General features: G+C 44.8%; 1 protein-coding gene across 2 annotated transcripts in view; it reads left to right on the top strand.

Annotated features, from left to right (window-relative positions):
- Positions 1–26,828, top strand: part of NUP153 (nucleoporin 153) — a 142,126-nt gene that overhangs the window by 17,779 nt on the left and 97,519 nt on the right. For both annotated transcript variants that reach the window (XM_073631115.1, XM_073631114.1), the window contains exon 2: positions 22,043–22,265. In XM_073631115.1, coding sequence (XP_073487216.1) covers positions 22,043–22,265 — 223 coding nt within the window. The remainder of the gene's footprint in view (positions 1–22,042; positions 22,266–26,828) is intronic.

Raw genomic sequence — 26,828 nt, 5'->3', positions numbered from 1 at the left:
ATTGAAGTGAGGGGAAAAAGAGGATCTGGAGCTCACAAACGCTGCAAAAAAGGCAGAAAACCACCGTAAGAACCAATTTCATGATGTATTACAGGGCCATTAAGTAGTGGGTGCATGTAGATGACTTGTGAGGACTAAGTATATCATTTAGTGCGGTTGTGAGCAACCTGTAGCTCACTATCTACCAGTAGATTGCGAACAGGTGACTGGTAGATCTCCAGTCTGGGCTTGCTGACCCTCCATCCAAGAGCCTCAGAGTGCAATGCAGAGAAACTCGAGTGCTGGCAGCAGCAGGAAATGAGAACTCTTCAGGTCAGTGTGAAGCAATACACTGGGCTTAATATAGGGCTGATTTCACACCGATGTGCTGCGGTTTACCCACAGGTACAGTGCAATGTACCTGCGGGTTAGCTGCGTTAAGTCATAGACGTCTATCATATCCTGGGGGTTTGGTGCACTTTCTGAAAATGGATCATTTACAAGTGCAGCAGGCACTGCTTCTCCTTTTAAACAAAGCATTCCCAGTATGTTTGACTGGTGGTGAGGAGGCGATATGTTGCCTCTTTACCACCTGATGTAAACCATGGTTGCCGTGTAATGCACGCGATTACGACATGGTAGTACGGCAATTAGAGGTTTAAATCAGGTGTGAGAAGCTGACATTGTGCCCGGTGATCTTTGACTTCTCCCATGTTGTTCAGGTAGATCTCCACCTTTTTTATGGTTGCCTACCCCTGATTTAGTGTCAATTTAAAGTGATATTAAAGTCCTTGGTTTTTATTTTTTTGTTTAAAAGTAACAAACATCTTATTTACCTGCTCTGGGTAATGGTTTCGCACAGAGCAGCCCAGATTCCTCTTCTTGGGTCCCTTGCTGGCACGCTTAGCCCCTCCCTCCTGCCCCATAGAAAGCAGCGTGCTATGGGAGCACCCGAGCCAGAAGGCTGCTGTGTCCATTCAGACCTGGAGCCGTGATTTGGTTCTGTCCCCTCTCATTGGTTTGCTGACTTTAACAGCAACGTTAGCCAATGGCGCCGTGCTGCTGTCTCAGCCTAATGAGGAGGGAGAGTCCAAGACAGCCGAGGCTCTCATGCAACATCACTGGATTGAGATGGGGCTCAGGTAAGTATTAGGGGTGCTGCAGCACACAGAGGGTTTTTTATCTTGATGCATAGAATGTAGAGCTGCATGATTAATCGTTAATCGAAATCGCAATTCTTTTCCCTTCCCGATCTTAAAACAGCATTTCCTGATTCTATCTAACAAGTGCAGAGTTCTCTGACAGTTTGAAAAAATAAATCCAGGCAGCCTGCCAAGATTTATCACATCAGCAATAATCTGTGACATCTGTCTGTAGATGAGGGAAGTTTAACCACTTAAAGATTAAATCCTTTTCTGACACTTGTTGCTTACAAGTTGAAATTAATATTTATTGCTAGAAAATTACTCATACCCCCCCCCCCAAATTTTTTTTTTTATATATACCGTATTTATCGGCGTATAACACGCGCCGGCGTATAACGCACCCCAAGTTTAGGAGGGAATTTTAAGGAAAAAAACTTACATATAAATGCCCATCAATGCAGCCTTATCAGTGTCCATCTGCCACCTTGCCCAGTGTCTTTGCAGCCTTGCCCAGGCAGGCTGATTATTTAAAATTGGCGGCAATCTCCCCTGTTTGCAAGAGGAGAGGCGCGAGCGCTTCCGACATACACCATGCCGAGTGTACTCGGCTAGGCTCGGCTCCTCTTGTAGTCCCGCCCTTATGATGGATATAACGCAGGTCCAGTGGCGTGACTGTGAGCGGAGCCGAGCCTAGCCGAGTACACTCGGCTATGTGTATATCGGCGGCGCTCGCTCCTCTCCCCTCAGCGGAGATCGGCATATAACACGCACCCACGATTTTCCCCTGATTTTAAGGGGAAAAAAAATGTATATAAACATTTTTAGCAGAGACCCTAGAGAAAAATGGTGGTTGTTGAAATATTTTATGTCACACTGTATTTGCACAGCGGTCAAATACAGTGTATTTAAAAAAAAAAAAAAAACGAAACAGTAAAGTTAGCACAATTTTTTTTGTACAATGTGCAAGATGTTATGTCGCGAGAATCGTGATCTTTATTCTAAGCAAAAAAAAAAAAAAAAAAAGTGATTATCATTTTAGCCAAAATCGTGCAGCTCTAATAGAATGCATTAAAATAAAAAAAAAAAAAAATTCTGCCTATTTGTAGAGTGGGATCTAAGGCACTGTGTCTCTGGATGCTAGTCTTAAGCCAACCATAGTTGGCGCGATTTCCTGTCCTGCAACCACAGGTCAGTTTTGATGGGGGATTGTAAAGACTTTTACATTTGCCGGTCCATAGGGGGGTTGAATGGACCCTCCAATCGGGTCCCCCTGAAGAACTGTCAGGCAGACGTGTCGGACCCTTTGTGTGAAAGGGGTCTTGGTGTGAACTTTTAACACTTGCTGCTCAAATTCAAACAATTTAGAGCTTGGTCTCAAGTGGATGACTAGGTGCTACATCACACCACAGGTCGCACTCTTTACTGCCACTTCCGCCTAGAGCCCCTTATAAGGTACTCGGGCGCTTCCTTCCGCCATTTTGCCATGAGCACTTTGCTTCAGGATGGTTTTCACCTAAGTTGCTAGTTAATCCTACTCAGCCATACTTTTCCACACCCTACTCTGTAAGTATCCCCACCTGCAATGGTGGAAACCAGGCTAAAGGGAGCCATCGCAAAATCTCAGGCAAACATTCACTCTGCCAAAGGCCTGAACAAAACTCAATTTTGTAATGACGAGGCTTCTAATTTTAGCACCGGTCTCCACATCCAATTCCAGTTCTGTCTCAGGCATGCACCAAGCAGTCTACCTAACTAATGCTGGCCATGCACTATATGAAAAATCGGCTGAACCCATTTTTGAAAACGAACATTAGGCCGTGAGCGCAAACGATAATAAATGAATGCATTTTTTTGTTCCTTTTATTTACATATACCTAGTGCAGACAGTTCAAACGGGAAACGCATTAACTTTTCAATTTTTCGTTCGGCAGAAAATCTCCAAACTTGTCCTTCGTTTTTTCGGCTCAAAAACGTCCCAACGATTATCGATTTTTGTGCCCGTTAACTGCCAGAAAATGAATTAACTGTCTAAATGACTGAATTTCGGCTGATTTTTCATATAGTGTATGGCTAGCATTAAGCAAACTTTCTGCAACTATGTCACAATTCTTTGGACACCTAACGAAAGGCAATTATTCCAGGGAATGAAAAGGACCCAGATTAGAGGAGGTTGTGGATAATTTCTCACCCCAGATTCCTATGCACATATATTGCTGCATGCAGTATGATTGCCAACATAGATATGCTCAATTCTGCTGTGCATAAAAAGCCTCTACATTGTCGCACTTTAATCATCCCCATCTCATGATGTACAAAGAGACCATCAAAACTGAATTTCTTTTCTGATTTATGAACAAATAGGACAATTTATGATTGGATCAATCCAGAAAAGTATTTCACTCTATCCAGCATTAAAAAGTGGTCCGCTCCTATAGTAGACCTTGCAGTCTATCTTATGCAAACATTTCACTGTTCCAATTAAAGGCATTCCTTCATTAAAAAATTCTGAAAGTAGGAAGTATGAAAAGCTCTTTTTACACTTGCAGGCCCAGCTCTGTAATCCGCTATTGCTGCACATACTGTCTACCAAGCTGCAGCTAAGTGGACTAGCACAGTAAACGACCAACATGAGCCTGTAGTCTTGGATAGCAGTTTAGCTCCGCTCAGTGGCGGAACTATCGGGGTGGCATAGGCCACACTTGCGATTTGGTCCTGGTAATCCACCACTGTCAGGAAGCCCCAGCGCGGTTGCTGGCTGCAGGGCTCTGAGCTGAGAGCATCTCTCTCCTATAGCCCAGAGCCTGCACTGAGAGTTTCCCCTCCCGTGTACAGAGAGGAGAGAGCTGATCTGCTCCTTCTCCTCCCACCCCTCTCCTGTGTGCACAGCGGGAAATATTAAGCTAAGCAGCTGAATTTAATTACTTATGGGTGCCACCAATTCGGGCACTCAACTTCTTTTTCTTCCTGGCTACTTATATAGAACATCATCCCATTTGGCAGATTTTCTCAGCTGCACTGGTGAGTAGGGTTTAGTTTAGTCCTGGTTCAAATTAATGAAAAAGCAGGTAGCAACAATGATTGTAAGGGTTACAGATTTGCTCTAATTTGTATACACCTTCTTGGAATGGGAATTTTAGATATTCAACTCTCATAACATTTTTTTTTTCTGCTTTCCTCTGAAAAGCTTCTTTGCTTTGCTGTTCACAGCGGAGCTTTGAGAACAAGTAGTATTTGTTCATTTGTTGCATGATGTTTGCAGCTGTTCAGTGCTAAAAAAAAATCCCATTTGTGCATGCTCTGTTCTATGGTTCTATTTATCGAGGGCCCTTTTGAAAGTGTTACTTTTAAAGCCTGTAAGCACGCTTTGATTTTCGGACGTCAATTGTGTTACAACGACCGATCTTCTGCAAATCTTACCATTTAGTACAGTGCTTTCGACAGCCGATTTCACTTTTTCGTCAGACAAAAGCTGAATGTGCAGACTATAACCTTTTTGTTGCAAGTGAACTCAGCGTCTGATTTTCGTTTCATTAGCATGGTTTTCGTATGCTCAAACGAAAGAAATACATACAAAACTATTCAACACGTTACGTCACTTCTGACGTATTCTGTCAAATGAAATTTCTCGTATTGTTAGTAACCTCTTCACTTTCGACATGAGACTAACATGCCACTAAAATCGGACGTTCTGTCGGCTGAAAATCCAAGTGTGTGTACGAGGCTTTACTGAAGGGTGTTTTACACAATCATGGTTGGGAAAGCTAAAATATATTTTGTCAAATCTTGCATCTATTGAGTGCGCTGACAAATTAATATTTACCAATATGTTAGAAAAATCAGTTTGCAATGCACGGTCTAAAAAGCTATCGATTTTAATCAGCTGTTATATTTGGGCCAAATGATTTGCTTTTTAGTATCATGTAAACCTTTTTTATTTTGAAATCTTAGTTTGCATGAATTTAGTAAGGACACAGACATACATCCTAATTTTGACAGGTGTACAGGGGCAGGTGAATGGCCCAGAATGCAGACAGTGTGTGTTCAGTGCCTCTCATCTGTCCTTGCATGCGTGTCAAATTAGGATGAACAGTTGTGTTCGTACAGGCGATGGATCCCCCTAGAGTGGTATAGGCTGCCTAAACAAATGACCCATTCATGCTGTATGGCCTACAGTGCCCATGTAAATGAGCCCTAGAGGTGCAGGTGTGTTGCCAAGATCTTGGTGCATACAGCAGGTAAAATAAGTATTGAGCACGTCACCATTTTTCTAGGTAAATATATTTCTAAAGGGGCTATTGACCTGACATTTTCACCACATATCGGTAACAACCCATGCAATTCAGACATGCCTCCTGCATGGGGAAACTAGTCGCATGCATTGCTCGGGTGTGGTTTTTGGCCCATTCTTCCACACACAGTCTTCTAATTTTGAAGGTTCCGTGGGCCTCTTCTATGAACTTTGATCTTTAGTTCTTTCCATAGATTTTCTATTGGATTCAAGTCAGGTGATTGGCTGGGCCTTTCTAGCAGCTTTATTTTCATTCTCTGAAACCATTTGAGAGTTTCCTTGGCTTTGTGTTTTGGGATCACTGCCTTGCTGAAATGTCCACCCTCGTTCTTCATCATCCTAGTAGATGGCAGCAGATTTTTATCATTTTTCCATTCATCCTTCCTTCAACGGCATGAAGTTTGCCAGTGCCGTATGCTGAAAAACAGCCCCACACCATGAGGTTCCCACCTCCAAAATTCACTGTTGGTATGGTGTTTTTTGGGTGATGTGCAGTGCCATTTGACCTCCAAACATGGTGTGTATTATTGTATCCAGAGTTCAATTTTGGTCTCATCTGACCAGACTATATTCTCCCAGTATTTCACAGGCTTGTCTAAATGTCGTACAGCAAACTTTATACGGGCTTGTGTGGGTTTTGTTTATTATATAAATTTTTTTTTTTTTTTTGCAATGGAGTCTTGCCTGGTGAATGTGCATACAGGCCATGGCGGTTGAGTGCATTACTTTTCTTTTGAAACAGTTATACCTGCTAATTCCAGGTCTTTCTGAAGCTCACCACAAGTGGCCACTGGCTCTTGGACATCTCTTCTGATAATTCTTTTCACTCCTCTGTCAGAAATTGTTTGAGGAGCACCTGGCCGTGGCCAGTTTATGGTGAAATAATGTTCTTTCCACTTCCGGTTTATGGCCCCAACAGTGCTCACTGGAACATTTAGAAGTTTAGAAATCCTTTTGCAACCAATGCTATCAGTATGTTTTGCAACAATAAGGTTGCAAAGGTTTTGAGAGATATCTTTGCTTTTACCCATGATGAGATGTTTCTTGTGTGACACCTTGGTAGTGAGACATCTTTTTATAGGCCATTGGTTAACTGAACAAGCTGATATTAATTTTCACTAAGCAGGATTGCTTGCTATATAAGGGATAGATTTTAGCTGGTGTCTTGTCTTTCCATGCCTTTTTGCACCTCCCTTAATGTGTTCAGTACTTTTTCCCTGTGTCATTCCATTTTATTACACAACTTTAATTTTCTGAACATATTTCTTTGGGTTTCTTTGTATGGATTGCATGGGTAGTTACCGACGTGAACATTTTCATGTTAGTAGCACCTTTAGAAATATGTGTACCTAGAAAAATGGTGACCTGTTTAATACTTTTTTCTTTCTCATACATCATGGGACACAGATTCAGGCTAATATTACCTGCCGGGTTATACTTCATCATTAGGTGAATGGACACTGGTAGACCAAAGGTCTTCAGCCTGGAATTGATTCCCTATATAACCCCTCCCATACTGGAAGCACTTGAGTTTTTTTTTTTTTTTTTTCTTTTTTTTTTCTTTTTTTTAATAAGTGTCTGCAAGGTGAATGGCATGGTTTGTTTGAGCTCTCTGAGCTCCAGGTCTCTAGTCCCACAAACGGTTCCAAAAATGAATCAAGGGATTGACCGGATCCATTTGACACAGGCTTTTATGCTTGAATAAATGGTACCCGAGCCTCGCAAAGAAGACTCAAGATCCTGCAAGGTTTTGCCTGTAATGTGGCCTCCGGGCGCTGAACCCTGTGGAGTGGAAATCCTGGACACTACAGCGCTAAGGCATTTCCTGCAGGGTGCTGTACAGGTCCAAGGGAGTGGACCCTAAACATGAAAGGGTACCCAGTCCTTGAAGGTCCAAATGACAGGAACTCGCTGTGAAGGGTGAAGATTGGGTCCTTAGCTTCTAAGTGTTCCTGCGCCTGGACGGGTAAGTGAAACCCCTTTATTTTATTATTATGGGGTGTCCCAGTGATTGTAACAATCAGTCAAGCTAGCTAAAGGCTGGACACCTGTATGCGGTGACCATATGGGGGAGTTCTGGGCTAGCTGTGGGTGTTTGCAAATTGTACCTTTTTTACTTGTGTCTGGCTGTTTTTTACCTGTATGATGGTGCACCATTTTGCCTTGGTTCGCTATGGCGCACGTGCGTTTTTGAGTGCCGCTGGGCTCAGCAGTTTGTTTTGGCGGCCATGGCGCACGCGGCTTCGCCCTCACATGCGCCGTAGTCTCCATCTGGGCGTAAGAAAATTTGCGTAGTACGCGAATACAGTCGCGCCCCCAGCTTATTTAAGCTGTGCAGGCCAAGCATGTGGTGCTTCGAGAAGGCAGCTGTGGGACACAGGCTCTGAACAAACACATGCAGTGGTTCATTTTTCCTTACCCAGGTCACGTGAGTCACCAGGTGTTGCTTGGCAGGCTAAAGGTGCTAGCAGGATTGTTGCATAGGGGCTTGGTGAGCCCTATTAAAGGGCTCCCTTCTGAGGTGTTTTAATTATACCCAAGTACTTTGTTTGCAGGCATTGCATGTCTTCCAAAAAGAGGAGCGGGACTAACACCACAGGGAAGGGCACACCTATCAGTTCCTGATGAACCTAGTCGTATGCCTAGAGTTGTATCCCCTGAAAGACCAGAGGCTCCCGGGCAATCTGAGCCTATCTGGTATTATGCCTACAGCAAACGCTGCTGCTTCACCCTTTATCACTAAGGATGAACTGTCCTCAGCCCTAGCGGGGATTGCTGGCTTAACTGCCTCCATCCCGCAGGGTGGCAGGAAGTGTGACAGATCCCCCTCCCCGGAGTCTTCTCGTCTGGAGCAGGAATGGGTTGAGGATGGGGAAAAAGCTTAAAGTTCAGGATTCAGTGGAAATTTGCCAACATTAGGTCAGAGGTTGACCTACTGGCATCCAGGTTCAACAACAAGCTACAGCAGTTTGTGTCTCAAACTGGCAATTGGAGCAGATGGTCTGATGATGGTTCCATGGAGCCAGTACTCCCTGGTTTATGCTTTCCCTCCGATCCCTCTCCTTCCACATTTGTTGCGCAGGATTCGGAGAGAGAAGATTCCAGTCATTCTGGTGGCACTAGCCTGGCCCAGAAGGCCCTGGTTCCCGGAGATTGTGAGACTGACAATAGACAGGCCATGGACGCTTCCACGTCGCCCCGATCTGCTGTCTCAAGGTCCTATACTCCACCCCAATTTACAGTCTCTAAATTTGATGGCATGGCTTTTGAAGCCAGGGTGTTAAAGGCCTGTGGCATCTCGGGACCAGTGGTGTCTACTCTAGTGAATGCTAGAAAAGCTATCGCTAGGAAGATTTATCATAAGGTCTGGAAGACTTATTGCTTGGTGTGAAGCCAGAAAATGGCATCCTCGGAAATGTGATTGGAAGAATTCTCTTTTCTACAGTCAGCTGGGGAAATCAAATTGGCTTTGAGTACAATCAGAGGTCAAGTTTTTTTTTTTTTTTTTTTTTTTCAGCCCTATCAGCATTCTTCCAAAGTCCTTTAGTCTCCCATTCACTGATCTGAACCTTTATGCAAGGGGCAACTCACTTGCCCCCCCCCATTAGGTCATCTATATGTCCTTGGGACTTGAACTTGGTGCTGCCTGTGTTGCAGAAACAACCATTTGAACCTATTAAGACTTGCTGTCAAGCAAGCTAGCCTTCCTGATGGCTATCACCTCGGCTAGAAGGGTGTCGGGGTTGGCCCTTTCATGCAGGGAACCGTACTTGATCCTTCACCATGACAGTCATGTTACGACCTGTTCCATCCTTTTTGCCAAAAGTGGTGTCGGCCTTTCTTTTAAATCAGGACATTTATTTTAGAGGTTGACCGATATATCGGCCAGTATTTCGCCTTTTTAAAGAAACCCCCCCGGCCGCCTGACGTCTATTCTAAACGGCTGCTATCACGGCCGCTATCTGCTGACCTTTTCTTCTTTTTTTTGTTCGTGGAGGAAGTCGGCAGCGGCGGCTGCCGATTGGCTATTACCGGCCGTTCTGCATTCTGGGGATTGTAGTCCGGAGGCAGAGGCGGGGCGCGCAGCATGTCAGACAAGTGGAGCTGTCTTTGGCCAGGCGAGGGAACGGAGTCGGGAGCGCTCCGCTGGTGGGCACTGCTGAGGTGGCAGTGAATTACATTATTAGGCTGCACTGGTGGGCTGCACTGGTGGGCTGCACTGGTGGGCTGCACTGGTGGGCTGCACTGGTGGGCTGCACTGGTGGGCTGCACTGGTGGGCTGCACTGGTGGGCTGCACTGGTGGGCTGCACTGATGCGCTGCACTGGTGGGCTGCACTGGTGGGCTGCACTGGTGGGCTGCACTGATGCGCTGCACTGGTGGGCTGCACTGATGCGCTGCACTGGTGGGCTGCACTGATGCGCTGCACTGGTGGGCTGCACTGATGCGCTGCACTGGTGGGCTGCACTGATGCGCTGCACTGGTGGGCTGCACTGATGCGCTGCACTGGTGGGCTGCACTGATGCGCTGCACTGGTGGGCTGCACTGATGCGCTGCACTGGTGGGCTGCACTGATGGGCTGGACTGATGCGATGCACTGGTGGGCTGCACTGATAAGGTGGCACTGATGGGCACTCATGATATACAGGTTGGCACTGGGCGGCACTGGTGGGCACTAATGGACACTGATAGGCTGCACTGGTGGGCACTAATGAGGTGGATGGACACTGATAGGCTGCGCCCCACCTCTCTACCCTAAACAATAACCTCCTGCCCACTTCTCCACCCTAGAATTTCTGAGATGAAGGAAAAAGAAAAAAAATCGGCAACATATATCGGCCGCCCCGATTTCTAAATATCGGCATCGGCCACAGAAAAACACATCGGTCGACCTCTACATTATTTTGCCGCCTTTTTTTTTTTTTTTTTTTCAAATATAAGGTTTATTGAACTCCAAACACGGGCGGGGAACCCACCAATACAAACAGTTACATTTGAGAAAAAAACGTGTTACAGTTGTAATTCATAGAGCAGAGGTATAGAACAGTACAGGCTTGCAATCATAAGGTTCACAGACATACATTATCTACCATTAAGGTATATTCTATAGCGATCCTCATCTCGTTTCGGAAATCTCTATTAATGGTGGTCCTCACCCGACTTTCCACTTTACTTTAAAAAAAGGAACTCAAAGGTATCTATAGTGTAGCTAAGAGTTGTAGAAAGAAGAGAGAAGGGAAAAAGGAAAGGAAAGAGATGTGTGGGGAGGGGTAAGGGGGATGGAAAGTACATAAGGAGTAGAAGGGGAGAAGAAATAGGGGGGGGGGAGAGACACATGGCGGCAGACAGGTACTCGCACTATTTCCAGCCAAGTGGTCACAACCAACCGAGTCAGGTCAAGAGTCGTTGACCCTCATCAGAAAATATAAACATATTCCAAGTGTCCCAAGTCTGCTTAAACGTCTCTTGCTTATGTTGCGCTGTCAGTATCAAATCCTCCATTCGCTTAATTTCCTCCACTCTTTGAAGCCAGAATTTTATAGGAGGAGGGAGGGTCTGCTTCCAAAAAATGGGAATGCAACCCTTCGCTGCATTAAGGAGATGACGAACAAGTGACTTTTTATATGTCTTAATGGGTACCAAAGAGAGGTGAAGCAGGAAGAATGCGGGCTCCTCTGGCACCACGTAATCAGTAAATTTTTGTGTAATTCTCCTAACTTCGCCCCAGAAGGCCTGTATCTTAGGGCATGTCCAAAAGACATGGATTCCCTCCCCCTCTTCGCAACGCCAGCATAGCCCGGAGTAGTCCGGGTAACATTTTCTTAGTCTAGAAGGTGTCATGTACCACCTAGTGAGCAGTTTAAAATTAGATTCTTGTATTTTAGCACAAAGCGAAGATTTGAGGGAGAGGGAAATGATCCAAGCCCTCTGTGAGGGAGAGAATGTGCGGTGTAGATCCTTTTCCCAACTGGCTAGGCAAGTCAAATGAGGTTGCGTCATTGGTGTACTCAGTAAAAGGTACGTTTGTGATAAGATGTGGGCCAAAGGGGTGTCATCAGAACAGAGTGCCTCAAATGGCATTAGTTCTCGAGAAAAATTGTGTGGTTCTGGAAGTGAGTGGAGAAAGTGGTGTAGTTGTATTGCTTTCCAGAAGGTTAGTCGGTACAGACCTGCTGGGTTGCAAAGATCCTCTAAAGTTGGCCACTTCCCCCCACTGATAAATTTAATTGCACAGTCCCTTCCAGTCTCTCTAAGAAACGTTAATTCCGCTACTTCCATGCCTGGTTCAAATTTTGGGTTACCCAAAATGGGAAATAGGGGAGATGTCTTTGAAGTAAGAGTTGTGTGGCGGTGGTTTGGTGGCTATTCCTCAGGGTGGTATCTATAAGAGGGTGAGTTTTTTCAGGGAGCTTGGAAGATCGCTAACACACCATAACGCCCCCCCCCCCCCAGAGGTACACTCGACTGTGATTGTTCCAGTTTTATCCAAATTTTGGAAGTTCCATTTCTCCTCCAATCGAGTATACGCCCTAGGTGTGAGGCCATGTAGTATAAGCGAATATCGGGCATTGCCAGTCCCCCACAATGTTTAGGTAAGGTCAGCTGTGAGCGGCGTAATTGCGGCCTTTTGTGTGCCCAAATGAATCTGGTAAAGAGTGCTTGGGTCTGCCTAAAGAAAGAGGGCGGGATATGAATCGGTAAAGCTTGAATCAGGTATATGAATTTCGGTAAAATACTCATTTTAAGCAGGTTACATCTCCCGAACCAGGAATGGAAGCCTGTGTGCCATCTGTCCAACAATGTCCGAGTTTTTGTCAACAGTGGGGGGAAGTTTAGGTCAAATACCTGTGAACTCTCGCATTAGATTAGGGAGGGAAATTTTAGGGTTTGTTAGGGAGAACAAAAGATCGTCAGCATATGCTGAAATTTTGCAGTGCGTATTACCTACTTGAAGACCTGTTATGTCCGGGTGTGATCTGATCTTACAAAGGAAGGGTTCAAGGGAAAGGGCGAAAAGCAGGGGGGATAAAGGACACCCCTGTCTCGTACCATTCCTGATAGGAAAAGGACTTGAGAGTATACCATTGACCTTTACTTGTGCCGATGGAGTCGAATAAATGCTACCGATCCATTTCAGCATTCTGCCTCCTAGGCCGACATGACGGAGCACCGAGAACATATAGTTCCAATGCACCCTGTCGAAGGCCTTCTCCGCGTCTGTACTAACAAAAATGCTGGGGATTTTCTTAGTCTTTGCTACATGGACGAGGTTAAGGACTTTAATGGTATTATCCCTGGCTTCTCTAGATGGGATGAACCCCACTTGATCTAGGTGGATCAGGGAATTGAGATGTGCCGCTAATCTAGTTGCTATGATTTTAGAGAATATTTTAAGGTCGACATTTAAAAGAGATATGGGACGATGGCTCCCACATGAGCATGGGTCTTTCCCCTCCTTGTGGATTAAAGAGATATGAGCGATTTGTAGTTCTTCTAATGTAATTGGTTCATCTAACAGGTCCTTGGTTTCTTCAGTCAGTGAGGGAATTTGGGCTTCCGATACGTATTTGTCGATATCCGCTAGGCTAGAGGGGGGGGAGGGGAGATTGTATAGGTCAGAGTAGAAGGCTTCAAAACCCTTTGCAATTTGTTTCGGGATGGTGGCCTTCTCACCACCTGGTAATGTTATCTGTGGGATGTACGAGGCTGCTTTAATTTCCTTCACCGACCTAGCCAACAGCTTACCACATTTCTCTCCGACTCGTAAGACATCTTGCGACAGAACTGTAAAGCAGCCTTTGCTTTGTAGAGGAGTATGTCATTAATTTGTGCTCGCAAGTTCCCCAGCTTCACCTCTAGGTCTCGGGTGGGCAACTGTTTATGTTGAGATTCTAGGGTAGACAGGTCAGAGAGCAACCCGGTAAGCTGTGCATTCCTCTTTTTTAATGGTGGCCCCATGTTTAATAAGTACCCCCCTTAACACACATTTGTGAGCCTCCCATAAAATACCGGGGTCGCAGTCCTGGGTATCATTTTCCTGAAAGTATGCATCTATGGCATTGGACACATCTCCCAGCACCTCCAGGATCTGCAACAAGCTCTCATTCAGTCGCCAGAAGAGAGACCTAGGTGAGGGACTCTCAGTAAGTGTGTACGTGAGGTGGATTGGCGCATGGTCCGACCATGTGATCTGACCAATTGTGGAAGCTTCCACTAGATGTAGCTGGTCATGTGGTACCAGGAAGAAATCTATTCTGGAGTATACTTTTATGAGGGGAAGAGAAGAAGGTATAATCTCTCTCTCCCGAATGCTGGAGCCTCCAGATATCGTATAAATGGGCATTATGCATGGATTGTCTAATACATTTTCGGTGTGACTGCGACAGAGAAGAGGTGCCTGAAGATGTGTCCACTGAGGGGTCCAGGGGTACATTAAAGTCACCCCCCAAGATCAGTTGGCCTTCCCTATATTCCATCAATTTCCTTATTGTACACCTGATAAAGTTTGCCTGCTGTTCATTGGGAGCATAAATGGTGGCCAGCGTGAACTGGGTCTCCCCCAGACGTCCCTTTAGAAACAAATAACGTCCCTCAGGGTCTGCTAGTATTTCCTGGAAATGCCAAGGCAACCTATTGGAGATTAGAATCGACGTGCCCCTAGATTTGGCACTACAGTTTGTGGAGTGGTAAGCATGTGGGAAAGATCTATTCTGGAGTGCAGGAGTTTTAAAATGGGTCTCTTGAATAAACGCAATGTCTGTGCGTGATTTTTTAAGATCATGAAGTAGCATGCGTCTCTTTTCCGGGGTGTTAAGGCCTTTAGCGTTAAGGCAGTGGTTCTCAACTCCAGTCCTCGGGACCCACCAACAGGCCAGATTTTAAGTATTACCTTGGGGAGTTGCAGACTAGAATACTGCAATCACTGAGCAGCAAGTGATTTCACCTGTGATGTATTTCAGCTATCTTTCAAACCTTGCCTGTTGGTGGGTCCTGAGGACTGGAGTTGAGAACCACTGCGTTAAGGGATGTCACCTTGAAAGTGTCAACCGCCATGTCCTTCGGGAGGGTAAGAGGGAAAACTGACAAGGGTCACAGTCAGGGGGAAAAACGGGGGAAGAAGGATAGAGTGGAAGTGAGGGGTTAAAGAAAAAGAAGGTGTTAGGACAGCGACTACTCACACTCTAGCTGTCTCACCTAGTTTAAGTCTAATTTAGTAAGATAATGCTTACTTATAGTGCATAATACCCTAAAAAACCCGGGTATATGCAATGGCCTACGTGGGGTGTGGATGGATATCGCCCGTGGGTGAGGTCCCGGGACTCCTTCCCATCTTGGTCCACTTAAGAAGCCATACTGTAATTGGTAAATACTATAGCAAAAAGAAAAACAAAAGAAACAAAACAGAAGAAAGCTGGTTACCCCCGCTATCTCTAGTACTCGTCCACCTAGGGAAGCGGGTTAGGGGTCTCCTCTCCTCCTCTGCGGCCACCATCTATTATAAATCGGTGATCCGTGAGGGTTAGATGTACAGGCCCATAACCAGATTGCGTAGCACACAGGGTGCATTTCACCTTAACAGTGTAAATTGGGTTATTCCCCCCAGACAGCCCCCAGCCAAAGTATATTTTGGCAGGTCCGGCCGTTCTCTCTGGATGCTGTCGTCGCCAGCGGGGAGAGGAGAACCGTCATTTCTAAAATAACATGAGCATAGTGTAGCCTAAGCCATCCCCCTTCCTCCACGCATCCCCTTCATTGGACAGAGTGTTCCCCCGTGTGCACATGTAACTTAGTACATACTAAAAATCAGCTCAGCAGTGCAAACTCCAACAAGATTTCCCCTCTTATCAAACAGAAACAAAACATAACGTTTAAAACTCAAACATAAAAGGGGAAGTCCAGCAATTGTGGAGAAATGGTTACCTCACGCCTGACTTGCGAGCCATAACTTAGGCCAGCCCCATAAGGGGGGAGTCCTGATCAAGCCAGATTGGGTCATTCTCTGGTGTGTCCTCAGATCAACAGAATCCCTCCAGGGAAAACGATGGCCATTAGCTGCAGGTAGTGTCGCGACTTGGCCACCAGAGGGTCCTGTGTCCATCATGTAAAAGATTAAAGGAAAGACTCCAGGGGTCTCATCGTGGCTGATGGTTAGATAATAGTACCTCTGAAGCTGTGGATTGAGGCAAGCATTAGTGGCACACTTAGATATCAATATTGGATCATGGGTTCGTGTCTGATCATGAGAGTCCTGCGATGTGAGTAGACAGGAGGAGCCCGATCAGGACGAGGCTCTCTGAGGGGGAATGATCACACGGAATCTGTAAGGATCTTCCAAGGGGAATGGTGAAAGGGGGCCATTCAACAGCTATCCATAAACCTGTGGAGTAACATCTCCTGCGGTGTGGAGGAGAGGAGGAAAAACAAAAATGTACTCGCACTTCCCGCTGGCTCTCCTGAGAGAGAGATCGGGGGCGACGTCCGCTTCTCTGTGTTCTCTGCGGTCTTGGTGCCTGGTGCCGCGTTGTATTAGGGCGACCAGGTGCTCTAGGAAGATAGTCCAGCCAGTTGGGAATGTCAATTGGATCTGTGCCTAGAAAATCAAACACAGCAGGTAGGGAATCCGGAGAGCGTAGAAGGAAGGATCTCTGGTCTTTGATGAAAGTAACTGACAGCGGGAAGCCCCATCGGTAAGTGGCATTGCAGCACCGGGCAAGGTCCAGCAGAGGTTTCAGAGTGGCTCGGCGGATGAGGGTCGATCTGGATATATCCGGAAGCAGCTTTACATGCGCGCCATCAAATTCTAGCTCTCCCGCCTCCCAAGCTCCTCGTGCAATAACCTCCTTGTGGGTGTAGTGATGGAGGCGGCAAATCACATCCCTGGGTCTGGTCGGATCCAACGATCTGGGGCCCAGGGCTCTATGTACACGGTCAATTTCGACCCGCTCCGGTAAATGGTCTCCCGCCACCCTCCGGAAAATGTCCGTCACTGTGGCTTGGAGATCTGCTTGCCTCGGAGCCGCAGGTTATTCCTACGGCTCCTGTCCTCCATTCTGAGCTGTAGTTCTATTGCTGAGGTATTGTGATTGACCTGGCTCGTCTCTAGAGAGGACACTCTCCGATCCAGGGCCGCAAGCGAGGTTTCGCCTGTTGCCAGGCGCGTGGTGAGCGAGTGTACTACTTGCTTCACCACGTTCAGCTCTTTCCTATGCGCTGCCTCCACCTTCCCCACGAGGGCCTCGATGTCCGCTCTTGTCGGCAACGCTCGTAGGAGAGCCTTCAACTCAGCGTCTGCTCCAACCATGAATGGCTGGCGGGGAGTCCCATCAAAGTTTGCTTCTGGTAGGCTGGGGGAGTTGGAGTAGAGCATCGGGCTGCGGGGTCCCTCCAGGAAGGCCAGAGTCTCCATGAGGTCAGGGGTTTGCGAGCAGGAGGCACAGGGGTCCGCCATTTTAAGATCCGGAGAGCCGGTGCGAGATCTGCCGAAAAGTCTCTGCAAGTCCGCCAGAGCAGGCGTCCCAGGAGCCGGACTAGGCTTCTTCTTGTTCCGTCTGTTTGTGCGCTTCTTAGCTGAGAGCATTCTGCGAGAAAAGAGCTAAAATAGCCAAGATGGGTTAGGAGAGGCCGGGAGCTCCGTGCAAATGCGTCTTCACTCGGCCATGTCCAGACCACGCCCCTTGCCTTCTGTTTTTTCTCTCAGCCTCGTTCGGCGGAAGAGAGACGACTGCATTCTTTGGACATTGTCCAGGCAGTCAAGGTTTATTTGTCTAGATCTGCGGAGATCCGAGGATCAGACTCTTTTTATTTTACCAAAAGGACCCAAGAGGGGGCAAGCAGCTTTTCAGGCTTCCATTGCCAATTGGGTCAGTCAATTGATCATTCAGGCCTACGGTCTGAAACTTAAAGCTCCTCCCTTTAGGGAGAGAGCTCATTCTACCAGGGGTATAGGAACCTCCTGGGCTTTTCACCATCAGGTATCTGTGGCTCAGATTTATAAGGCTGCTACCTGGTCTACAGTGCATACCTTCACAAAATTTTATCAAGTGGATGTTCGAGCAGCCGAGGATTCGGCTTTCAGCCGCTGTGTACTGCAGGCTGCCGTATAAGGTCTGATGGCTATTGTTTGGCAGGGTGTCTCCCTCCCCTTAAGGCCATTGCTGTGGGATGTGCCACCAGGTAATGAATATTAGCCCAACTCTGTGTCCCATAATGTATGAAAAAGAGAATAGGATTTTTACGTCATACTTACCTGTAAAATCCTTTTCAGTATATCAAGGGACTCGGAGATCCCTCCCCTCTTTTTTGAGGATTCAGCGCTTGCTTCAAAACTGGAGTGCTTCCTGTATGGGAGGGGTTATATAGGGGATCAGAATATACAGATAAAATTTAATCTGAATCCAATTTAAATTAAATGGTGAGAGGGCTCAACCAGTAGTAGGGTGTTACCGATTCATCGGTTGGGACGGGATACCTCCAAAGCAAATAAATCACTGGAGTGTAGGAAAGGGGGTTGGGATAAAGAGATCCTAAGAAAGCAATATGGAGAATCCACCACGGTATATCATTGGAAATATCTAACAAGCTTTATTGATCTTCAAATAGGATTGTAAAAACCACTAAAAATTTACAGAAATAGCATTAATGTGGAATAGTTTACCCAAATATCCAACAATAAAAAGAAACACATATACAAGTGGACAACGTTGTCACAAGATGGCGCCAGAACTTGAAACCCCTTGCACATGCACACCCAGTACACAATGTTATTCTATGGTGCTGCTTTAGTATTAAGCCAAAAATATATGTATATTGTAATATCTTTCGCTTTCGCTCTCGCTCTTTCGCTCTCGCTCTTTCGCTCTCGCTCTTTCGCTCTCGCTCTTTCGCTCTCGCTCTTTCGCTCTCGCTCTTTCGCTCTCTCTCTCGCTCTTTCGCTCTTTCGCTCTCTTTCTGTCTCTCTCGCGCGCTCCCTGTCTCTCTCGTGCGCTCCCTCTCTGCCTCCCTCGTTTCCTATCGTCGTCTCCGTCTCTATCTTGATTTCTATTACACATGAATAATCTAGGACCTGGATATGCTAGTATGCTCATGGCTAGATATCCATTAAAGACTAAATATTGGGACCAGTGTCCGTTAGTTGATGGGAAGCCTGGAGAGTTAATAAATTAAAGTTGAAGCAAAAAGATATGATAGTAGTTGTAGGCTGAACGAATGTAATGCATAGATAAGCGTCCCGGTGTTCTGTCATAGTGCCCAGTATGTACTGCGCATGCGCCGTACGGAACAGCACAACAGCTGATTTTCCAATCAGTCGGGCTGACGTAACCAGGGCGCATGCGCACACCGTAGGAGGTGTCTCTCGATGGGAGATACCATTTCACAGGCACAATTTAAACCTATACAAACGGCGGGGGGGACTGTAGTTATATTGTACCTCGCTGCTGCTGGAGGACGGCTAGTGGCTGTGTTGAAGGGCTGGTTTTGTCTGCGCAGTTGTCAGTTAAAGCGATGCACGTCAATACCAGAACAATGTCAGTTCTGCTGTAATTTTTTATTTATTTTTTACACGCAATGAAGTGAGACTGCCAGTAAGAGAAGCCATGTTGTTGGTATCCATAACAGTAATTACAAGTAGTGGTTGCGATAATAACTCCAAGCACTGCTGTCCCTGGACTCAAATCATGACAGCACGCAGCGTTCATGTTGGAGACACGGTAATAAAAAAACAATTATATACACACACGTGTTAGTATCAGAGGGGAAAACAGGCTCTTATATACACAGACAGAAACGGGCTTTGTCTTCAAATTCAGGTCAAACTAAACAGTTGCAACTTCCCATCCGTGCGTTGCACAGTCCTCTTACATAAGTCCTAGTGTGCTTAGCTTCAGCACACACAGTATTCAAAGTCCCTCTGACAGTCAAGTCTTTCCAGGCTGCATGCAGGTCTCCTCTCTGTAGACACTGAACCTATGCTCTATTCAGCTGAATAATAAGCTGGGCTGAAGGGTAAGTTCCTGGCCTCTGCAAGTAACCCCTCTTGACCCTGTCCCAGACTGATTCTCTACAATGTGTGTGTGTAATATTTTTTACTTTATATTTTTTTACCTTGCTAGTTTGAAAGTGTGATGTGGTTTGCCCACTTGCAGCAAAGCACAGGATTACCCAAGCCAGGATACATGCCAAGATCAAAGCCACCCTATAAGATGAGATTCCAAAATACATTAAAATATGGCAACCTTGACCTGACCATTTCTGTCCACCCAGTTTGGACGAATGGTACCTCAGTTCTTTACATAGTGACCCACGGGAAACCCTATCCACCCTCTCTTCCTATTTCTCTATTGGAACCCCCTATCAGGAGTTGTGGTTTTTTATTTATTGATTTTTTTTGTATGGTGTCCGCAATAGTGAGATTCACCCTGTCTAGTCTTTTTACTGAGGGTACTATCTAAATATTCTAGAGGGGGACTCTTCTGGTGACAACTATCAAAGACCTTTTCCTCACATTTTAGAGATTGAACATAGGAAGAGAAGTCTTAATAGAATACAGACCCCCCCCCCCCTTCCCGCCGAGCATACGCAGATGTGCGTACTCTGCTTTCGGGGGTTATACCGGGATGATGCCCGCAGCTGTAGGCATCATCCTGGTACTGTTTTTTTTTTTTTTTTTTTTAGAGCCGGCAATTGGCTTTCCTGGTATAACAACCAATGCAGCTAAAAGCCGCTTAACTATTATACCGGAGGAGCGGGAGGGGACGTGTCAGCGCCCCCCCCACCCCGCCGCTCTTACCGGGCCTCCTGTTCCATCGGGAGGCCTGATGACCATTCGGCCACCTCCGGCGGCTGGGGACAGTCTGGAACAAAGCCGTGGGCGGCTTAGTTCCAGCCTCCTAATAGTAAACATGGAAGCGACGTCACTTCCCATTTGCTCGGCTGCCAATGGCGCTGGTTTTAAAAAAAAAAAATACTTTGAAGTGCAAAGGAGGGATCGGGGGTCTTTTAGATCCCTCCCATAAAGAGTACCTGTCACCACCTGTTACTGTCACAAGGGATGTTTACATTCCTTGTGACAGCAATAAACGTGATCAAAAAATTTTTTTAAACACAATTTATAAATATAAAAATAAAATAAGAAAAAAATTTTTTTAAAGCGCCCGTCCCTGCGGGCTTGCGCAGCAAAGAAAACGTATACGGAAGTCGCGCCCGCATATGTAAACCGTGTTCAAATCACACATGTGAGGTATCGCCGCAATCATCAGAGCGAGAGCAATAATTCTAGCACTAGACCTCCTCTGTTACTCTAACCTGGTAACCGTAAAAAAAATTTAAAGCGTCGCCTATGGAGATTTTTAGGTACCGTAGTTTGTTGCCATTCCACAAGTGCGTGCAATTATAAAGCGTGACATGTTTGGTATCTATTTACTCAGCGTAACATCATCTTTCACATTATACAAAAAAATTGGGGTAACTTTACTGTTTGGTTTTTTAAAATTCATGAAAGTGTCCCTTTTCCCAAAAAGTTGCGTTTAAAACACCGCTGCACAAATACCGTGTGACATAAAATATTGCAACAATCGCCGTTTTATTCTCTAGATTCTCCGCTAAAAATATATATATATATAATGTTTGGGGGCTCTAAGTAATTTTCTAGCAAAAAACACCAAAATTTCAAAAATATGCTTAGTCATGAAATGGTTAAAGTGACATTATATGCTATTCCTATTCTTTAAGCATCATCTATACAAATTCATTACACAATGACCCTGTAATCCATTTTTCATGATGTCGTTTATTGTTTTTACTGGTTTCCACCGCCTTGTAACGTCCTGCATGAACTCGTTTCTGGGGTTAGTAAGAGAGGTGGCTATGTTCCTACTTAGTGGATTCATAGAGAATGAATGTAGGCACCCTCTAACAGAGTCTGATTACAGCAGCATAGAATATTTTTTTTTTAACCATTTCAGCCCCAGAAAGTTTTACTCCCTTAATGACCAAGCCATTTTTTGCTATATGGCACTGCGTTACTTTGACAATTGCACGGATAAAATCGATGTTCTTTCCCCCTAAAAAAAAATAGAATTCTTTTGGTGGTATTTGATCACCTCTACTTTTTTTGCGCTATAAACAAACTACCATTTTGAAGAAAGAGCAACTGTCATCTCTGTCTCGCAGCGGCTCCTCCTCTGACCTGACCTGACGCACCGACAGTCCCATTCACTTTAATGGGGCGGCTGGTGATGCGGCAGCGATGCAACCAGGTGAGAAAAGTGGCGGCAGCAGGTGAGTGGATGCCCGAAAACAGGCGCTGCCATGATGGATCTGAAATGACGGGTGCTCTTTAAATGTAAGGACTTGTTCTTGCTGGTAGTTAGAATCTTTAATATTTGCAAAGGTTTCCTATTTAAAATAAGCTGTCAGGTTAGTAAAACAGTGATATCAGAACCGATTCCATCATACAGTTTGTAGTGTACATAGATTTGCAAAACAATGGGATAAAGGAAAATTCATAGTATCTATATATTTGTTTTCTAATGCGTGTCTGCAATTATATGAATATAACCTGTATTTGGTAAAGGATATACACGGAAAATATTTAATTGTCCTCCTTTTTTTTTTTTTCTCCCAATCTACAGGGTATCATTAGCCGAGTTAAAGATACAGTAAAGAGCATAGTTCCAAATTGGTTACAAAAATATTTTAACAGCGTGGAAGAGTCGCAAGAGGTTACTCGGCAAACAACTGAACCAGAGGAGCATGTGGAAACACAGAATGATGTTGAAAATGACCATTTTGAAGATAATGAGAGTCTCCCTACTTTTGGCAGTGCTGCCCCAGAACCTGTTAGGATCCAGTCTGGTGAGTCTGCAAGACCTATACAATGTTGCTATATTCTCCATGGGATGCTGTCATTAGGGTTTTTAAAATCAACTGAAATAACACTAATGAGGTACCACAACTAGCTTTTTTCTGGCAACTCGACCATGCAGCTGATTTGTGTTCATGTATCGTCGTATTGTGCTCCTTTAAACAACCACACCATCTTTTTCCAGAGCAGCCTTTTCTTTGTATTCCGAACAATTTTTCTGGCAGTTGTAGCTGCAATCTTTCTTGGTCTATCAGACCATGGCTTAGTATCAGAAGATCCCCCAAATTTTCCTCTTAGTAAACAAACAGTACTGACTGGCATATTAAAGGTTTTGGATATCATCATCTTTTTATATCTTTTCCCATCTTTATAAAAGTTCCATTACCTTGTTAAACAGATCTTTTGACAGTTCTTTTCTGCTCCCCATGGCTGTTAATTTTTTTTTTTTTTTTTCCCCCACTGCAAAAAAAATAAAATAAAAAATGTGATCCCCTGCAAGATTTTGTAAGTTTTCCCACCTACAAAGAAGTAAAGGGTCTATAATTTTTATCATGGGTGTATTGTAAATGATCGAGACAGAATATCAACCAAAAATCCAGACAAACACATGATACAAATGTTATAAATTTGAGTTGCAGGTCAGTGAGTAAAATAAGTATTTGATCCTCAAGCAAAACATGACTTAGTACTTGGTGGAGAAACCCTTGTTGGCAAGCAGAGGTAAGACATTTCTTGTAGTTAGTAACCAGGTTTGCACACATCTCAGGAGGGATTTTGGTCCACTCTTCTTTGCAGATCTTCTCTAAATCCTTAAGGTTTCTTGGCTGTCGCTTGGTTACGTGAGGTTTCAGCTCCCTCCATAAATTTTCAATAGGATTACGGTCTAGAGACTGACTAGGCCACTCCATGACCTTAACCACTTGCCCACTGGCACTTATAGCCCTTTCCTAACCAGGCCAATTTTTAGCTTTCAGCACTCTTACGTTTTGAATGACAGTTTCTCAGTCTTGCAACACTGTACCCATATGACATTTTTGTTTTTGTTTTTTTCCCCAAACAAATAGAACTTTATTTTGGTGTTATTTAATCACCACTGTTTTTTTATTTATTTTTTTTTGTAATTCCTTTATTTACCAAGTGTTGCAATTCACAGTTTAACAGAAACATGAAAGGACGAGGCATGGTCAGCATTTAGCAGATACATTGAACCTCTCTGTTATATTTGTTGGTCAAAAGACCTATCAGAACACAGCCCGAATAGTCAAATGAGTCTAATATGAGAATGTCCTACATTTAACCAGTTATATGCAACAGATCGAGTAACAATGTGAGAGACCACACACCAATTCGTAGATGTAAAGCCATGCAACTATGTTTTAAGTGGGACCATAAATTGTACTGGGGAGCGGGCTTCCCGGTGACCAGCAGACTCAGAATTAGGTAACTGAGTTAATGTATAACAGGATAGTCAGTCAGATATCTGGAAAAAGAATGCACCCAGAACTGGGCCCAGAGAATGGGAAGGGTAGGGATCATGGGGGGGGGGGGGAAGGAAAAAGAGAAAATTGACTATCTCAGGTGTGAGAGAAAAGGAACTTGGGTGGAGAGAGGGGGGTAGGGCCTCTCACCCAGGGAACATGGCCGACCCCAGGTGTTCAGCCCGAAAGCGAGGCCCCTGGAAGGTAGACATCTGTAGTTCCATGGTCTCCTCTCGGTTATGCAAGGTAGCAGTGAGATCCTCCATGTCCCTGAGTTCACTAACCTTGGAAAACCACAAAGATTTTGAGGGTGGGCTTTCGGATCTCCAACATGGGGATGCATGCTTTAGCTGCATTCAGTAACTGGATTGTGAGAGAAGCCTTATACTTCTTGATTGGATGGGTCAATAGATGCAGCAGACAAGCAGCGGGGCTTCCCCCTAGGTCTACGTTAGTCAATTGCTTGATACCGATCACCTCTTGCCAAAAGGGTCTAAGTTTGGAGCAATCACAAAAGATGTGGAGCATCGTTCTGTCTGCATTGCCACACCGCCAGCATGTACTGGGGACCTGAGGATAAAAACGGTGTAGAGCGACGGGGACCCTGTAGCAGCGAGTCAAAATCTTGGAACCACTGGGTTTTTTATTTTTTGCACAATAAATGAGAAAAGACAGAATTTTGTGTTAAAAAAAAATGCCTTTTTCCTCTGTTTTTGTTTCATAAATTTTGTCAAAGGTATACTGCTACATATCTCTGGTAAAAATAGCACAAATAAGTGCATATTATTTGGTCTTTGTTAAAGTTAGTCTAGAGGCTTTGGTGGCAATCTTTGAAAATTGATCACACTTGATGTACTGACAGCCTTTCTAATTTCTTGAGACACTAACAAGCCAGGAAAGTACAAATACCCCCAAATGACCCCTTTTTGTAAAGTAGACATTCCAAGGTATTTAGTAAGAGGCATGGTGGTTTTTCCTCACAATTCTTAGCAAAATAAAGAGATGTGTTTGTTTTTGAGTGTTTTTTTTTTTTTTCTTCTTCTTCTTCTTCTTTACAAAATTGCCATATTCCCAAGTTGTTTCTCACACACTGTATGGGCAACTACACCCCAAAACACTTTCTGCTACTCCCCCTGAGTATGACGATACCATATGTGTGAGACTTTTACACAGCCTGTAGCACCTCCAGGCGTTCTAGGAGCATAAATTGCACATAATTTCCTGACAACCTTCCACACTTTTGAAGGCCCTGGAGCACCAGGACAATGAAAACGCCCATAAAATTACCCCATTTTTTTAAGAAAACACCCCAATGTATATTCTATGAGACATTGAGTCTTTTGATCATGTTATTTTTTTTTTCCCACAAGTTTTTGGAGAATGTGGAAAGAAAATGAAAACAAATTATATAATTTTTATAAGATATTTCTAAGACACATCATCATGTGCATACCATAAATTGCACCCCAAAATACATTCTGCTACACCTCATGAATATGGAGATACATACTGCATATGTGAGACTTTTACACTGCCTGGCCACATACAGAGGCCTGACATAAAATAGGGACCTAGTGACATAAAATTACTAATCAAATTTCTTGACTACTTATTACACTTTTGTGAGGCACTGATGTGGCATGGCTGAGTACTGCTGCAGTTTCCCTCCACCTTGTATGCTGTACCAATCTGTGTGTGCAAGGAGAGAGCTGAACCGGACATGCGCCGGTTTGTTGATGTCAGAGGCTCTTTACCTAGATCAGATTTGCAGTGTGTCAGTGACACACCACACCACTGATTGTTGCGTGCCCCCGGCATTATCCTGCATATGATGTCCAGTCAGGATAATGCAACCACCGCCCGGCCATCATTCTGCTATAGACTGGGCGGTAAGTGGTTGACCTGTGCATATCACCATGTGTCTGTATCAAGGCCAAACATTCCAGGGACAGTTCTAAACTCTGTATCTGGATAAGATGGTTGATATACGGTCCCTGGTGGGCCAGTTCACCTGTGGACACTTCAAAGTGGTGAAATAGAAGAGGTGGATGGGTCCTGGACTCTTTTGGTTGTCGGCTGTCTGTTCCTTTTGGTCCTGCGATTTGGGATTGCCAATCATCCATCGCATCCAACACGACATTTCCAAAAGGATTTTAATCTCGTTTGACCCACTGCCGTATGGTAGGTGGGTCCATCACAGCTGGTAAGAGTACCCCACCTCTATTTCACCACTTTGAAATGTCCACGGGTGAATTGGCCCACCAGGGACTGTATATCAACCAGCTTATCCAGATACAGAGTTTAGAACTGTTCCATCCTCCATACACGCACTATATGGACTATGTCCCATACCCTATGTGTTCCACTTGTATCATTCAGTGTTTACACTTGTTTTACATTTTCACATTATTTCACTCTTGATTTATTTTATATTTATCATCAATGATAGATTAACAACATTATTGCATTTGGGTGCATCTCAATTTTTGTCACCTCACTTTGTGTACTTATTTTTATAAGCACAATTTTGAGCGCTACACTTTTGTTTTCCACATATTGTTTCAACTTTGTTCGGGTGTTAGCTGCTTTTACTGATTATTATTATTTTATTTTTTTTATATTTTGGATTTAGCACGGTATTTTTTGATAAGTAGAAACCATTGTATTTGCTTCTTTTATCAGCGATGTTCTCAGGCTTGGAAGGCTGCCCAAATAGGCTGACTCAAGTCGCTCTGACGCGGAGGCTTCGGGCGACTTGCATTGACTTCTATTACAGAATTAATTTGCCAGTCACGCTGTGCGGGGTTGCGCTGAGTCACCCCACAAGTCGTATCGCCCCTGTGTGAACCGGCTAGTGCATAAAGTTTTTGGCCATATTTGCTGCACAATCAGCTGATGCCGATTAATTAAATGCCAAAAATCGGCCGACTATATCGGTCGGCCTCTAGTGTGCAGTTTCGGCTTCCTGGCAGGATCGGGCAGGTGGGATCCCGAACATGCCCGAGCCCATCCCTAGTTATAAAAAAAGGCTTCATATGATCACTAGCCTTAAAGTGTAAGTTCGCCTTTGCAGAA

The sequence above is a fragment of the Aquarana catesbeiana genome, linkage group LG05 (assembly GCF_042186555.1).
Source record: "Aquarana catesbeiana isolate 2022-GZ linkage group LG05, ASM4218655v1, whole genome shotgun sequence".
NCBI lineage: Eukaryota > Metazoa > Chordata > Amphibia > Anura > Ranidae > Aquarana > Aquarana catesbeiana.
Note: the sequence above shows the minus strand (reverse complement) of the source record. Positions and strands in the feature narration are given on the sequence as shown.